Source organism: Cyrtonyx montezumae, unplaced genomic scaffold (genome assembly GCF_038088225.1).
Source record: "Cyrtonyx montezumae isolate F1298 unplaced genomic scaffold, pur_monq_1.0 scaffold_10, whole genome shotgun sequence".
Taxonomy (NCBI): Eukaryota; Metazoa; Chordata; class Aves; order Galliformes; family Odontophoridae; genus Cyrtonyx; species Cyrtonyx montezumae.
The window spans coordinates 31,609,882-31,627,607 of record NW_027071826.1 but is presented as its reverse complement, the minus strand read 5'-3'; the positions used below and the strand labels follow the sequence as shown (position 1 = coordinate 31,627,607).

The window sequence follows — 17,726 nt, the reverse complement described above, 5'->3', positions numbered from 1 at the left end:
ATACTTGTCAATACTGTCCTTTTGCTGCACCAGGTTGAAAAAAAAAAAAAAAACAGAAAGAAACAAACCAAACCAAACCTCTGCCTTTTCCATTTTCAACAGCTACAATATTTACAGGCTGTTTCCAGTAACACACGCAGACACATACACACTCACAGACACGCAGGTACATATATCCCTATGCCTGGCAAGGTAGCCGGTTGCTGGTAGAGGCAATGTATATTGTCACTGTCCATTGCAAACCCTCCTCCACCCGTGTATCTCTTCTCCTCTCTCTCCATGCAGCAGCTTGCAGCCAAGCTATTTCAGGGGGAATCCTTATGCAAGAAGTACCCAGCTACTTGTCAGCACTGTTCAGGGCTGGGGTTCTCCATTCAAACTGTACACAGCAGAAGTCAAAAACCGCTCCTATTCAGGTGCTTGTGAGCCATGCACATGCACTCCTGAACTCTTTTGGAGCAGCCATCTTAATCACCTTCCAGGTAACACATGTATTATGCTGGGGTGAACAAGCCACATGCTTTACCGTCCACCAAGGTATTATGTACCCACATTTTTACTAAGGCACCAGTAATCACTGGTTTAGTTTCTGAAAGCGTCCAGCCTCACTAAATGTACTGCATTAGGTTATCAAAGACTAAGCCAGACAACAAAAGAATAGATGCCTATATAATAGGTATAAAAATCCTTAATAAAAATAGGTGCATAAAACCTGTGGTGGTACAACCCCAAATCCAATATAGGAAGAATAATATCTGAATAATATTAGTTGTAAGAAATGCAATCTGTCCTGCTCCATTTAGCGAATGGAAAGTCCTGTAACTGAGAAAGATCATCCAAGCAGTGTTTTCCTATCTACACTCCTAGGTTGCGTGGTGTCACGTGTATCATCACAGAAAAGCTCTGAGGTTGGATCTGACTGTAGGATATCCCCTTCTCCCCCTCATCCTGTTCTAGACAAAGCTCTGTGGCCACTCGTCAGACAGCTAAGGGCATGGATCTGTGCTGTGAGCTTTCATCTTGCTCCTCACCAGTCACCTAGGCCTCTCAGAAGAGTTATTCCGCTCCCGTCAGAGTTATGAGGGTGGTGGTAAAGGAAGGACAAGGGATGAACTACACCCAGCAGGTGGGAAAACTGAGGTCAACACCCAGAAACACATCGGCTGATCCAGCAAAGTGACTACAAGAACCAACCTTGATGGAACCTAAAACAAAAACCACATCTTGGCCCTTGTTCTCCTGCCAACTCTGAAATGATTTCAGAAATGCTGTATCACGAGAGAGAGCCCCTGAGAATTCATTGCTATTACTGTACAGTGTAAGTGCACAATTATAGGTATCACTGGTGTCACATCCCTTTTTTCTTTTTAAGTCAGACCGTTTTCAAAAGATTTCATAAGCTGGAAAAATGGAAACAGACTTAAAAATTAAACATCAGCCTGTTTGCTGATGGACAGAACCCAATGGGGGGAGCTTCTAAGCACTTCTCAGACATCAAATATTTGTTGTAGGAAGCAGGATGTACATATTTATGTATGTATACATAGACATCACCTTGAAAGAAAAGAGAAACAAATGCAGCTCTTGGATAGGTGCACATCTACAACAGGACTTAACTGGAATGTTCTTATGGCAACGGAACATCACACAGTGAAAAGCAGCCACAGTTCATGTACTCATCTATGGGTTCTCATGAAAGCTTTAAAGAAACAATCCTGTTCTACGATGGGCTCAATCTGGACTGACAGGACTATGTGGAAAGTAGTCATCCTTTCTACACCCGTAACAGGAGAAAAATAATATAATAATAATAATTCTCTGGGAATAATCCCAGAGAATAGAACAACTAGAACCAAAAGTTTTCATCCCATGGATGGATCCCGTCTATCCTGTGGGGATTTAGAACAAATGCTGTGACGCTCACAGTGGAGCCAAGACACAAACTTGCACAAACCAACATACAATCATGTGTCAGTCTTTAGAGGTTGCAATATAGGAAAACTTAAGGAAAAGATGCTAATTTTCCAAAGCCTTAGGAAGAGTAAAATCACAAGGTGACTTCTGTTGAGCAGATCTCAACCTGGCAGGAACACCGTGTCAATGGTTGCACAACAGGCGTTTATAAAGTATCTCTGAAAGAAGCTATCAACCTGCAATCCAGCTGCATTAAAATCCATCTCCTGAAGGCAAGACATGAAGTCTTGAGATAAAAAAAAAATACTAAAGATCTACCAATTCTCTTTACCCCCTAGGAAAAAGCCTTTCTTTTTCCCCCATCTGCTGCTTGCTAATTTAATTCCAGCTACACATTCACTAGAATTTTTATGTTAACGAGTCACCAATTCCTTTTATCAGCAGCAGAGGACACTGCTGTTATCTTGCATTGAAGAAAATAGTATAGATTGTTCAGAGTCAAGGTTAACTTACTGAAAGTTGCTTCAATTGAGTTAAAGAACAAAAACACCACAACACAAAAAAAACCCCACCCTGGTGTATTTTGCTTTTTAGTCATTTGTTTACCTTAAGGCTCTAGTACAGGGATTAAAAAAAAACAAAACCACCAAACAACTTTCTAGAACAAAGATCAAATTAGGGTCTATTTCTTTCTAAAGAATCTTGATGAAGCAATATTCCTGGTTGTAAAGGAAACCCTGTAATCCGTCTATAGGGAAAGACAGAATAAAACCCTAACCGAAATGTCTTCAATCTAAAACATACAAATGTTCTTCATTCCTGACAGCAAAATGAGCAGACTACTGACCAGGCTTCATTTACTGTACTACACCTCCAGGTACATGGCAGATGAATTTAACTAAACTATAGCGTGCACAGATGATGAGCTATGTGGAACAGCAAGACTGTTTCAATGGTGGCAGATCCAGAACTGTGCATTTCTATCAAGATCAACTACACATGCGTACAGCAACAATACCCATCTGTAGAATGCACAGAACTTGGAACACAAATTTGCATAGTGTGTGATGTAAGCAAAGCCCCAGTATAATCCACTGGGAAGTTTTAACAATTTGTCCAGCTACCAGGCACACTGAATTACCCTTTTGTAGCTAGCAAGCATACAGTGACTTGAGTCAGAACACCAAGAATTTTTAAGTAACCGTTTCTTCCTTTTCTTTTTTCCTCCCCTCCCTCATCCCATATAACTTCACTCTTACATTAGGTACACAACAGACAGGGTTTCTCTGAGAAATAATTGCAACCACCTCTGTGGTGTATCAGAAATCTCTTCTGATTACATCGTTTAGAAAGAAGCGGAGGTGACTGGAAAGAAGATGGCTGCTCCCAAAAGCTAGGACTGTGTGCAGATTCTGCACAGAATCCTACGTAATTATGGATCAGAAACAGGAAACAATCACAATAGGTACTTTTTTTTTTTCTTATGGATTAAGAGGAGTCGCAGGAACTGCAAGTCAAAGTCAAACCAGTTTCCCTCTCACACTCCCATGGTAGTTCTGAGTTACTTGTTTCCCTGAATACACACATTTAAAAAAATACAATAAAACCTAGGATATGTAACACATGAATAATTCAACTTCACAGTTATAAATACTCAAATTACACTTACATAGAATGTATAATCACAGAAAATAAAATTCAAGTCATAGAAAAGAATGAAGACTAAAGGGAAAGACAAGGCAAGGTGGCAGAAGAAGTGATACAAGTGTAGGGCTGTGCCTTCTATAAAAGCCATTTATAAATTGTTGTTTTTTTAATTTTTTTTTTTTTTAATTGGATAGAATGAAAAAAAAAAAGAACCTTCAAGTATCTCCCCTACAGAACTCAACTATCTGCCAGAGAAGAGCCAATGAAACAACATAGCCAGTTCTGGGTGTAAAGAAGCAAGGTAGTTTAAGCTAGCTAAGGGAGGACAGATGAAAGATAGTGTACTCGGGTCCACTTTTAAAGCTGGATGTGTTTTACAGATTTGAGGTACCACTGCCACAATAGATTCTGATGTAGTACAGGGATACTCAGGTACATGTCTAGATATTTCTTATTTTACCATTTATTGTGAAGAGGATGCAGCAAATGCACTTGTACGAAATACAGAACATAGAACCAAACCCATGGCACAGCCCTTACCATCAACATGTATATGGAGAGGGAGGGGATTAATCCCAAAGGCAATTTAAATAATGGTATTTTATATACTTATATTTATATATATAAATAAATGTTCTCAGCAATCTCAGGGTTGTTTTTAGTGCATTGCTGTAAAAAATTAGTGCAGTTCTCATTAATGTTTTAGCTCATAAGGAATAAGAATCTATACATCTGTTCAGTCTCTTCTTGCCACTCCTGAAACCTTTACACTGTGTTTCACCAAACTGAATGTTTGTAGTCAATTTCTTTAAAATAAGGTGGATGAATTCCACACACTCTGTGACAAGACATGGCAATTTTTGGCAAAAACAATTAGAAAAATATGAGGTGCTCTGATCTTAGAACTGAAAAGTTTGTTGATTTAAAGCATTACACAATGCATAAACAAAATTTATAAACAAAAAGATATGTCTCAACAAATCTATCCTTCATGCAAGTGTTTCTTCAGCAGCTAACAACTTAAAAAAATCTTACATTTGTTTATTTGGGGAAAAGGACTTGGACAAATCTGTGTTTCAAGTCCTCTCCTACAACTGGACCAAAGTTTTAACGTCCTGGGAGCTGCTGCTTCTGGACCCTTCTCTTTTTCTGAATCACTGGAGAAGGGGAAGTTTAAGTCTCAGAGATTTACACTTCAGCCCCAAGTTCAAGGACTCCAGTTTCAACAACAGCAACGTATTTATCTTCAATTTGAACCAGCAGGATGGTCTTATCTATGTGGGACCGACTACTCGGATCTCTGCTGCAAGGCACCCAGCGGTGAATCACCTGAAAGAAAATCAAGTAAAAGAAAATGTGAGTTTCATAAGAACAGCTGTCATTTCAAAGTTGTAGCTGATAATTCAGGGCCCTTGCAAGGCAAAGGGGGTAATAACACAAGGGCTACACTGACTTAGCTGCTCGCTTTCCAATGATCACAGGCCCACTGATAGCTATTTGTCACAGTCCTGCTGGAGATCTGCAGCTTACCAGAAGGCATTCAGTCCTGGATTTGGATTTTAAGACAACTTGAGCCAAATCAGAGCTGAACATATCACACAAAATAAATAACAATTAGAAAAAAAACACAGACATACAGATTAAGAATATTTTGAAGTAATAATTTTGAAGCCACAATACTTCTAAAGTATCTCAGCGGCCTGCTGCACACAACAGCATGGAATAAAGTTTATCAGGAGTCAAGTATAAAACCTGTAAAACTATCTTACTTAGAGATAATATAGAATAATTTAAAAAATTTTTATAAAGAGAAATGCTGCTGCATTAAGTGAGAATAGGAATATACCACCCTCAGACATAAAGCACTTCCCAGGCATGTCTAAATACTACATCCTTTGTGTCCAACATAAAACTAGCACCTTTGATATATTCAAGGGTGACCTATTACCCCAAAGGCCTGAATATCAAAGTTTCTTAGAAACTACATGTGTACATGCACAAACTGTATATAAATTGTAACTGACTCAGACAGTTTAACCATCTGTTACATAATGACTGACATTTATTTCACTTCAATTTCATATTTTCTATTACTGATCACTTGCAAAATAATGCCACCAGATAGTGAGGAGCTGATATGAGAATCTTTTGGGGTTGTCCTGTGCATGTCAGTGGTGGAGGGGAAGGGGAAAAATGCTCTCTGGCACATAGAAACATAATGCAGAATACACCTTAACCTTGAACTCCTGGAAGAAGAAGGAGATCCAATCTAAAGATGGCTAGATTTCATTTCATTGAAGAAGCCCTACAATATTTTTGTGTAGTGAATATACTAGAAAAGCTTAGCAAAATAAAAACCAAGGTTAGGAAAAGTGTTTTTTCAACGTAATAGAGAAATTTTTAACAACTGAGAATGCACAGTGCTCACAAACTAGAAGGTTCTCCTTTAAAATAATCCTTAAATGAGGGTCTTACAGTTGTGAGGATCAATGCAACCTACTCTACTCCTCCCAATAATCAGAAGACATTTTGATACTTTTACAGTTCAAGAAACCAGATACCAGAATAAATAATTATTTTTATTGTGATGACTTAAAACCTGTCATAATTCAAATCCTGAATCTAGTATCCCTAATGCTTAAAAAAAAAAAACAAAAACACACAACCCAAACCCCACAGCAACAAAAACATGAGGAACGATGTGGCTGCTGCTTCTTAGCCATTTTCTCTTTGTTCTTGTCTTTAACCATTCTGTTCCGCTTCCTCTTTTACTTTCTTCTCCTTTTGACTACTGCTTCTTTTCCCTTTTTACACAGTAGTTAAGTCTATATGCCACTCAGAATGTGGCCATAATTGTTACATAAGTACCAGAGTATGTGTTTTTCTGATGTTGATCTTCATACAAGGATGCTGTTATAACAATGCTTTGGCTGTTGGACTGCTTGATGAGCAGCACCCCAACAGGTAAAAGTCAGTTGTGTGTGCTTGCAGAAGGTGCAGGATTAGAAAGGGAAGACTGTCCTAAGAAGTAAAGGATTTACTGATGATGTATGCGTAATACAAGCAGCAAAAGCTCTGTCATTCAAGTTAAATTAATTCCTCCAAATCATACACAAGCAAAGGAGAAAACATCAGATTAACCAAGGATAAAAGATGTTCTTTTATAACCCTGCCAGTATACCGCACCAATCACAGACAAGAAACATCCACTCACTCTCAATCTCAGAACAGTCACAGTACATCAGCATGCTGCAACTTGCATGACAAACTGCAGAACTACAGAAATAAAAAAAACTGCCCAGCATTGAACAAAAGGACTCATGATTCCAGAATACAATTCAGTTTGACCTTTTACATTCATCATCTCTATGACGTTATTTATCTGCAATCGCTAATATGGAAATCCCAAAAAGCATACTGTCTAAACCCACCTTCATCATGAATATTTACAACAGCGTTCTCCTACATGTTACATACAAGCTAGTCCTACAAGTTGGCCCTTAGGGTGCTCAACTGTTATCCGTGGAAGGAACTTGTTTTCAGAGGCCTTCTTTCACATACACATAACATATTCCAAATCTACCTTAATAGAATGCTCCTGCATCCACTATTTGAATGTCATCTCCAGCTGAAACAAGCAGTTTATCAAAAGATTATTCTTATTAAGTGTCAGAACTGACATACTGAAAGTGAAAATACAGTGGCATCAGTAAACCAATGCAGGTACAAAGTCGGCAACTCTTACCTTGTACTATTTACCACTGGAAGAATACTCACTGCATTATTTTTAGACGAGAAGATCTATAAACAGTATGCCTTGGGCAAAAAACTAGAAGAATCTACAATGGGAGATGTTTTCCAACTAATCAGTGAATTTTTATTTTCATATGCAGATATAACATCCCTAGGGAAAAGTGAGACTGAGTTTCAAGTCATATGATTTTGCAAGTTTTAGTTATAGCATATTTCCTTCATAAAGGAAACATCTATTAAGTACTTATTACAAAACAAAGACACAAATAATTTGTCTCCATTTTCAGAGTAATTTAAGAATCAAAAAATCTTAACTGTTCAAATAAAGACTAGTTGGCAAATTGACCTTCAATGTTTTCTAAGGGATTGATAGTTTAAGGAAAGGAAAATGAAGGCTGGATGAGTAAGCACGATGCCTGAGGTAACAGTTCATGACAAGAGCTGGAAGAAGGCAAGGAAGGAGAAAAGGCTGACAACATTTGAATCATCTTCTATCTTTTCGATACAGTTGCAGAAATATTCTTCTGCTCCAAATTAGGATTCTAGAACTGCTCTTCCAGCAACACTGACTTAAAAGACAGTTGCTCATCCAACTTACTACTAGCACATCATTAGCCTTGACACCCAGACAGACTGTCTCGTCAAGAGATTTTTTTTCCTTTTTGAATAAATTAGCTTATCAACTTCTAAACAAAAAAACTTACATGGCCTTCCATGCCTTCCTGAGGACTCCAGTCTTTCCAGCTGTTTCTTCCAGCTTTTAGCCGTATCACCTCATCTGGCCACTGCAGCTCTTTCCTTTTTGACACGTTGATCCCTTCCAGTACTTGACTGGGATCCATTAACTATAAGTAGGAATTGAGTTTTGACTGTTAGTTCAGCCAAAATTTAAAAGACAGGGATTAACTGTTACCTTTTGCGTACTTCCACAGAACTGACCTGACCACACAGAAATCCATATCTGATTTAAATGTTGCAAACCCAAGTTCCAAGCTACAAAAATACTTGAGCAGCAGAAACTGAAAATTGGGCTGTGGTTTCAGACACAGCTGACAATATGCTGGTTTCACTGCTGCCTGGCTCCCTTCCTCAGCCCTTCTTTCAGTTACACCGGTCCACAGAAGAGTCTGAGCTAGCTCAAAATACACAATGGCAGCACACGGTCCAGTAGCAGGGAAGAGTTTAGTGATGGCAAACTTAGGACTGGCTCATCACTTCTTAGATAATTAAACCTCAAGAAACACAGGTTTAAAGAATTCACTAATAGCTTTTCAGCCTACTTTCCTACCAGCATGGTTTGTTGAGACCCACACCCAGAGTTCTGAAGTTAACTGTCCTTTCTACAGGATGAGCAGGAGAAAACTCCTGAAAACTTCTCCTTATTTAAGGACAGAGAGAACTGCATAACATCCATTATTCCCACAGCATACAGCAACCTTGTCTGTGCCTTCCTTACACAAACTATGAACAGTTTCATAGAAGTGCCCTTGTCTGCAAACAAAAGCTACTAAGCAGAAACTTGCAAAATTAGTTAACTTTGTCTACATTAACTAACTTAGTTAATTATGACTAAGGATACAATTTATTCTAAAATGAGGTGATGTCAACAATAATGTCAAGTTTGACATGGTCTGACCCACTAAATACTTTTTGGTCCTTCCCAGTAATATACTGCGAAGAGCAAGCATGTGCAGCTATGGAAAGCTACAAGAGCAACAGTATTTGTGTATTTTTCACAGAACAGCTAAGGCTGCCAATAATTAATGAATGGAATACCATTTGCTCTTCAGTAACAAGCTACAGCTTTGTTTTTTGTTTCAGTTTTTTTGTTTTTGTTTTACACCAATTTTAGAGGACAATCTACTTGGTAGAAAGAACAACACTGGCTGCTTTCAATCCTGAGGTGAAGCTCCTTAGCTTTATGCATCGTCATGAATAAAACCGGACTAAGCATGGAGAAAAACTGAGTTTTTAAGTTGACATTCTCAAGCCTGTACTACAGGAAAATAAGTAATATAAACACACAGCAGAAGTGCTTGTCCAGAAAAGCATTTCCTTACATTAGTTCTCCAGTTGTAACTGCACAGCTATTGTATACAGAGGCATACTAGACTGTGCATGTATTTAAAAGTCATTATTTCAGCAACACACAAGGTAACATCAACAAAAGCAAGTAACTAGGGAAGTTTAGGTTAAGTTTTTCTTCTGGACTATTCACCTGGATTCTGTAAATAACGTCATCCTTTTTGGCTTGCATTTGATTTGCAGGGCTTGCATTACCAGCTGACTGAGTTTCAGCTGCAGTACCCCCTCCTTCTGTCCCTAGAAAGCCCACAAGGGCGTGCTGTTTACAGGCTGGGATGCTTTGGCTGGAGCTGCTGGAAGAGGGCAGACCATGCTGCATGCTGACTCCAGACTGGCCAGTAGGTTCCATTTGGTTCACCATAGACAGGCGGGACTGGATGGACGAGGGGAGGTTACGGAGGGATATCTGACTGGTGGAAGAACGCCGACAGGGCGCAAAGCCTGTTGTGGATGTGCGAAGAGATGAATGACGACTGCCGTAGCAATAAGATGAATGGCTAGCGACTGAGGCACGGGCAGGGGAATGTCTCACGAGGCTCGACTGCACAGAGTGAGAGCTGTGACTGGTGCCTAAAAAGAAAAGATACAGAATCAGGAGAGTTGCATAAAGCCTCCCACACACATTAGATTTATGACATATGACTGTTTTATCAATTCGATACAAAATTAATGGGTCTAATCAACAGTATCTGAAACAATGATACTGTAGGTGAAGGTACCTTGCACTTAACGTAGCAGAGCATTTGAGTATGTTTCATTCACTTTACCATGGAATTTCATGTTCTGTTCTACTCACAATCCCTGTGAGACAAATCACTTAAAATGCCTCAGCCTTGCTCTTAACACATTAGCCATTTATTTCTTAATGTTAACACTTAAGTTTTCAACACAAAAGACGGTACAGGAGTTAGAGATGTCAGTCTACCAAAAAACACAAGTATTCTTTCTTAATATGTTTGAATGGATGTTCAAAGACTGAGATTGGATCAGAAAACAGAAAAACATGTTTTTAAGCAGTAAGAAAATTTTAATGTAAAAAAAAATAGTAGTTTTTGAATATTACTTAGAAGAACTTGAATAAACCTCTTCAGAGCTGCAGAGGTACTCATGTAATGTAAAGAAAAAACTCAGTGTGTTCAGCTACATCCACGTTTACATTCTTTGAGTAAAGGCAGTTATTTGCAAAACTTTTTCTCAGCTTTACTGCTTACTGCATCACTAGCTTCAGATCAGCACAGACTCTGTTAGGATTCAGCTAAAATATAGTGGAAATAGATGATCCACTCTAGTATATAAATAAAAAAATACAAAGACATTAAAAAACAGCCAGCTTAGCAGTCAATACAACAGAAGTCATAAGGTAAGTCAATCTGTAGAGATTTGCTGTGAAGAGTTACGTATTCTGTTTTGCAAAAATAACTAAACACATTAAATCTCTATTTGAGAACTTTCCATTGGCCAAAACAGCACTGCAGTGAGGGAGGAACGCAAGCAGGCGTTAATGAAACAACCAAGGTTTGCACGTGTGTTTTTTGTCTTTTCTTTTAGGCTAGGCCAGGTCCAAAGAGTAGAGAGGCCAGTTCTGGCTACAGGACCGTACTTGTGAAAAATTGTTATAGCTGTATTTTAACATTACCCAGAGTGGATGGATGAGTTGGTGGATGAGCTGCGGGAAGAGCAGTGGGATGAGTCCCGGGATGAAGTGCCACAGGAGGGTGCTGTAGTGCTCCAGGTCCCTGCCCCGTAGGTACATTCACTCCTCCTTGCGACACACTGCTCTGTGACTCATTGATAGTGGCATTGTTACTTGTGCAAGAAGCCCCACCTCCAGCATCAGAATCTTCAATATTCCCACCACTGTTACAGCCCGCTCCACAACCTTTTCTTAGCCTGAAAACACAATGCAATTAACATTGAAGTCACATCACCTGAGCATAAGGGATCTAAGAAACAGTACACTCAGCACGATCTATAAAGTCAGCTTTTTTTAGTCAGATTTTTTGGAGAATGCTTTTTTTTCCCCTCAGAATAGGCTTCACAAGTATAAAAGTTGCTTTCTAGGATATAGTAATTTTCTTCGTGACAGCTAATCTAATAACAGTTATGATAATCCAAGTGCTTAGATAAAATAGCTTTTGGGAAAAGAAAAAAATCACCTCTGAATCAATAGTTCTAAATACAAAAAGCTGAAAGAATCTCTCGTTATTTTGCAACTACTTAATAAATTGATGCTCCTTAAGATAATAGTCAGACAGTCTCAAACAGCAAAAACTTACCTATTTAGATAAGCAATATATATATTAATTTGGTTTCTTGTTACTTTCAGTAATATAATTATAGTTTTAATTTTAAAGTACACGTTGCAATTATTTGAATCATGAATTCTTCTGTGCATTCTGAACGTTCAGATAACTACCAACATTTTCCTGTATATATAATCATACAGGCTTTTCACCATATTGTTTGTATTGGTAAACCTCAGACTGACACACAACACAGCATGTTCCTTCCTCCTTTCAATTACTACTTTCTATTATTCCTTTATTTTGGTCCCACTCAAAATACACCAGGAAATCATTTCTTTTTTTTCTTAGCCCCTGAGATTCAGAACAGCTTGGATCCAAATACTGCCAGTGTTATATTTTCACCTGTTGTGCTACCCACATGTCAGGCAAGCAGGCTGTTACAGAAGACATAAGCCACCAATTACAGAACATAATCAGAATGTGCTGCATTTACTGTATGACATGCTGTAGATGTCTACAGTAAACATGACCATCAGAAAAGCAAGAAGGCTGTTCTGACTATGGGACTACCTCTGAAACCAGTAAGGACATGTTTCTGAATGCCATGCAAAGTTGTCATGGTTGTTTTTACAGCCATAGTTATAAGGAGACAGAAGAGAAGTAAAAAGTTCTCACAGCCTAAAAAATACAGCACAGAAATTCTTTGTACTAGGTTACCTGGAGGTCATATGCAGGGTGAATTATATTCTAGCTCTGACAGATGAAAAACATATTATATAATACATCAAAACTGAATAATAACTAAAGTTCGAGTTACTGTGCATGAGCATACCAACATTAATACTTACACCTGCACGCTGCATGTTTACTAGACAGAAATCCTAGTGAAGACAGCAAAAGTAATGAGCAGAACGATAACAAAAAAGTAATGTGGAAGTTGCACTGATTTTTGTTATCAGACATGACATTACAACTGCGATCATAATTCCTGCACACAAAACTTTATCCTTTTAGTTTCTCTAAGCTGTCACTCAGTTTGTGGTTTAATGGTTACAGATCTTCAAGGTTAACTCCTTTAGGTTAACTATTAAGGTTAAGTGCCAGAGCATTTGCCATATTTTATAGATGAGCTTGAAATAGAAGTCAAGACATATTCATTTCCATGTAACTGAGGCTGGACTCTTCTCAGCAGTGTGGCCACAAACTGAAGTATAAGAAGTTCCACACAAATGTGTGTGGGAGCTTCTTCACAGTGCAGTGACAGAGCAGTGGCACAGCTGCACAGAGAGGTGGTGGAGTCTCCTTCTCTGGAGACATTCCAGACCCGCCTGGATGCCTACCTGTGCAACCTGGGCTAGGGAGCTGCTTGGGCAGGGGGTTGGACTCAATGATCTCTGGAGGTCCCTACCATTCTGTGAATACTATAAAATTATGACCTGGTTGGCATATATGAGACTAGTTAATGACATACAAGAGCACAACCATATACTTGTGAGAACTCATTTTCTCAGCTCACCTATGCCACGTAGACACTATGAAGTTTCTGATATTTCCTAAGCTGATAGCTCCTCCAAGAATCTCCTTAAGCTGTTCATGACTGTCTGAATAGGACGTAGTCAAAGGTGAGACATAGATTGGGTATCCAATTGGCTGGTCACAGGAGGAGTTGATCATGTTCCTCAGAGCCTGTTTTGCATTTTGGATACTTCCTCTTTCTGGATTGCGATTACGCAGGAACACAAGCTCCTGTTGCTGCCCTGCCCACAGGCCACGCACACACTCCTTATTCACCTGCAAAAGATAAGCCATGGAAGCCAAGTAAACACTGTGTCAGGAAGTGAAACGTTACTTGACTGCTTTGCCACATATAGACTTCTACATGCATACAAGTTACTGAGCTATGAATTTACAAGCACTCATTCACTAATGAGCTGACCTGATGGACACATGAAGAAGAAAGAATAAAGCAAATGTATGAACTGAAAGAGAAATAAAAGTTATAAAATAAAATTTGAAGTCATAAACTGATTTTCCAGTGAAGCACTTCTACTACAGAAGAAGCTGCCCCAGCATTGACAGACCAGTAACAACAAAGTAATGATCTGAGTTGAAGCATGTAGTAGCATATCCTAATTATAGCTTACCTTAATGACCCTGAAACTGAGATAGCGCTTATTCAGCATAATAATTTTGTATTCATTGGTGCCATCATCCATCACATGACGCAGAGCAAGGAGGGAAGGAGAATTGGAGAGAACAGCACTCCGCCAAGCAGGGTCCCCCTCGTGTGCTATAACTAGATTTTCTTCATGAGTTGTTATGGCTTCATAGAGAACAGAAGGATCATCATATTCATCTGGAGAAGTGAAGTGATCCTGTTTCCAAGAACAGTTATGATTGATATTTCAGATGTAACTATGTATAAAAAGCAAATAACCTGCACCTCAGGAGAGGTTTGCTCCCCTGAACTTAAAAAGCAGTGATTCAAAGGACCCAGACTATTATTCCTTCAGTTGAATTTTACACAGAACAGTTTGACTTGGAAGGGACCTTTAAGACCACCTAGTTCCAATCCTCCTATCACAGGCAAGGACACATTCCACTAGAACAGGTTGCTCAAAGTCCCATCTGGCCTCACCTTGAACATCTAGGGATGAAAGACACGACAGGATAATCACTTATTTTCAGTTATCTGCCTCCATCACACACTCTCTCCCCTTTATTTTCCTATGTATTCTAATTTCTATCTCCCTAATTTTTCTGGAAACTTGGATCTGGTACCTCAGCAGTAAGGTTTGAGAATGACATTGGACAAGATGTGCTGGCTGTCCTTACATACACCCATAACCTATCTACATATCTTCTTTTATACATCCTCCTAGGGGAAGAAAAATAATGGTCATCCAATACAAGCAATAAGAGCTGAGCATCTCTCTCCCAGCATTTTATCTTTAAAAGAAAGATCATGCAGAAATAAAAAGAACTGGAGTCAGCTTTCTGACAAATTCTTCACCTGATGTAGTTTAAGTGACATTCGGATTCCAGGTACCACTACTTTCCTCAGCAATTCCATGTCAGCAAAGATCCATTCATCCCTAATTGAAGATATACGGAAGTCGCCCTTAAAAAGGGCATGCAAGCCATACAAGAAAGATTCCAGATTACTGTTGACAGAAAAAGAAACGACAAATTTGTCCATAGTTATATGATAAGAAGATACTAAAATGTACATAAAGGCATGCCATTCTTCTCTATAAAGAAGAGAGAAGATGGAAGGGAAAATACAAGTGAGCATTTGAGTAAGTAAAGCCTTGACACTAGGTGTCTACATGAGCTAAAGTCAGGACAAATAAATTATAGATGCAAGAAATTGTGTTTACACGGACTAAAGTAAACGGGAACTCTATGAGAACTCCTGATTTTATAATGACTGATTTTATTATGAAGATTATTAGAAGAAAGCTTTTCGGGGAGAAAACACCTCAGTGGACCAACCTTGAAGGAGATGTAGCTTCAGCTGTGGATGTTTTAGTACTAAATGAAGTCTTAACAAATTACTCATACTTAATAGCATCATTTACTTTTACTAAGCAAATGCAGTCTAGTGAAAAATCAAATCAAATGCTCTGATCACTCTTGTGACTGCATATTTTCAAGACCTTCATGGGGATGCTCACCGGTGCTTACAAGAAAATTTCCACTAAACTGAAGTAAAATAGTTTCTACTTCCAGAACTCAATCAATGTTAAGGTTTTTTATTTTTCCTCATCAATTATCACTAGAGTTTACCTACATCAGAATGCTCAACTTTCACTAGTTCTATAAAACAAAATGCTCAAATTCCAGTTCTCTCTCACATGCTGCTCCTTGGCTACGTTTCACTGGCTGTTATAACCAAGGCAGGTCACATAGCCTAGCTGCCCAGTTTTAACAAGAATGAAGTTAACTATCATCATCTTTATTGAAAAGGTACTCGTCCAACATTTAATCTAGGATCTCAGAGGGAATTTGAGAAATCAGAGCTTACAACAAGATTTTATTACCTAGACATATGATGTGAAGCTGTCCCCAATGCTCTCCGCCCCAGAACACAAAGCCCATAACACAGTGTAACAAGGGGCGAGTCTTTACTTGAATCCAGTGGCTTGCAGTAAGAAGGAAAAAAAAAAATAGGTGAAGGGAGTTAAAGATTTGACATTAAAAAACTGCTCTAAGGAGAAAAACACCCAAATGCATACAAAGGTACAGAAGCCCTGTGCATGTACCTACTGCCACCAGCTGCTCTATTCAGACTATCACTCTGAATTCTTTATAAAAAATTTGAGAGTATTCTATATATTTGTAAAGATAGACATGTACACATTATAATTTGTCTTATTTAAAGTATAAGATGAATGGATACTTTCCTCATTGGTACAGTGCATCTTGTACGCAAACTTATTTAGCAAGATCATAACATTACAACAAAAAGTATTCTTAGTTAATAAGCTGGATTCTTGTTCAGTGATTAGGAATATATGATTCTGAGTTAACTGAAAACTTGCCCAGACTACAGCTTATTCAGGGGAACTCTCCCTCAGCTCAAAGCCATGTTTAGCATGTTTTTTAATGACCACATGATAGTAGCTGCATTTAAAGGATTTTCAATACCTCCACAGTACGTTTTACAAAATAATCACTTAACAGGAAATGATTCCTTTGGGCTGCTGTCATCTGACTACAAAACCCTTTAAGTCTTAATTCGTTTAAGATGGGCTGCTACCTGATCTTTTAGCTCCAAAAGTAAAAAATTCTGAAGCCTCCAACAGTTCATGCAGAAAGTGCAACCAGATTATATTCCTGCCCTTTATTCTCAGTCAATTCTTGCACATTTTCAAATGCTACTTTGACTAGAGTACATATAACTTTTTTGTAAACAGTAAAAGCATTCTCTAGTGTTCCTATTTAAAAGGTGGGAGGATTTGAAGAGGAAAAGAGTTAGATACAGAATGACTGCTTTCACAAGCCAGCAGTTCTAGTTGTCCAAAGCAATGTTATAGTAATAATTACAAACAGAAAGTTGTCAATCTTATAAAAACGTGTCACAAGATTATATTAGGGTTGATCTGTAAACACTGACATCAAAATATGCAATGTCAATTCTATAAACACACTTCTCCACATAGAAAAAATGTTGACTAAATTTCAGCTGATTCCTTTAAGCTGGGTAATTGAAAAGGCATTAGCAGACAGGTCATATTGTATACTTTTTTACTATCAGAAATTATTTAAATTCGTGTATTTAGAGAAGAACATCAAAACAATAACATTTCAATTTTTTATTTTCTAAAAGATCAGCATTAAAACACTAATTCAAGGCAACAAGGAAGAAATGAGACAATTCTTGAATAATGAACACCTATCCTCACATATTCATACCTACCTTTTCTCTTCGAGAGCAGCAATATTCTATCCAGTTCAAATAAATCATACAGAAACTCTCTCTTGAGATTCCTGCTAGACGGTGGTCATAATCTTCATCAATATTGGGGTTAAAGGTTGGGTCTACATCAACATAATTGCGGTCTGTGCACAACCGCAGGCCCTCCTGCATTGTCTCATTAGCTAACCACTCCTCTAGCTTGGGGGAGGTTGTGACATAATAGATGATTCCCTGAAATGACAGTTAAAAATTCATGAGTCAGTATTACAATAAAGAAAATTAATCTAAAATTTTTCAATTTTTTTCCACAGATTTTCTTGACAATGAACAGAAGTGATACACGATAGTTTTCTTAGCTCCCAGATGCAATAAATTCAACAGCACAAAAAGCAATACAGATCTGTATACATTAAAAACTCTTGGAAGTCATCAAAAATATTAAGTAAACACTTAAGGAATAAAGGAAAGAAAAATGGATGGTGCACGACTCACTAACTTGGCAGAAAAACAAGTAAGTGGGAATTCTTAATTGAGTGAACTTGGATAGTATATTTATAAATAATTAAAATACTAAATCTAAAGATGAGGCAGCTTAATATGGTTGTATTTGGAGAAAAAACTTTGTATCTCAGAAGATTTAAACTTAATTTTTCATGACA

The 17,726-nt window shown here is 38.2% G+C and overlaps 1 protein-coding gene across 3 annotated transcripts in view; it reads right to left on the bottom strand.

The window, feature by feature from the left end:
• Positions 1 to 4,008: 4,008 nt before the first annotated feature.
• Positions 4,009 to 17,726, bottom strand: part of PCNX1 (pecanex 1) — a 79,948-nt gene continuing 66,230 nt past the window's right edge. For all 3 annotated transcript variants that reach the window (XM_065754709.1, XM_065754710.1, XM_065754712.1), the window contains 9 exons: positions 17,068 to 17,298; positions 15,689 to 15,789; positions 14,659 to 14,809; positions 13,790 to 14,020; positions 13,162 to 13,436; positions 11,036 to 11,289; positions 9,533 to 9,969; positions 8,019 to 8,159; positions 4,009 to 4,890 (listed from right to left, as the gene is read on the bottom strand). In XM_065754709.1, the coding sequence (XP_065610781.1) occupies positions 4,750 to 4,890; positions 8,019 to 8,159; positions 9,533 to 9,969; positions 11,036 to 11,289; positions 13,162 to 13,436; positions 13,790 to 14,020; positions 14,659 to 14,809; positions 15,689 to 15,789; positions 17,068 to 17,298 (1,962 nt within the window). In that variant the 3' untranslated portion in view covers positions 4,009 to 4,749. The remainder of the gene's footprint in view (positions 4,891 to 8,018; positions 8,160 to 9,532; positions 9,970 to 11,035; positions 11,290 to 13,161; positions 13,437 to 13,789; positions 14,021 to 14,658; positions 14,810 to 15,688; positions 15,790 to 17,067; positions 17,299 to 17,726) is intronic.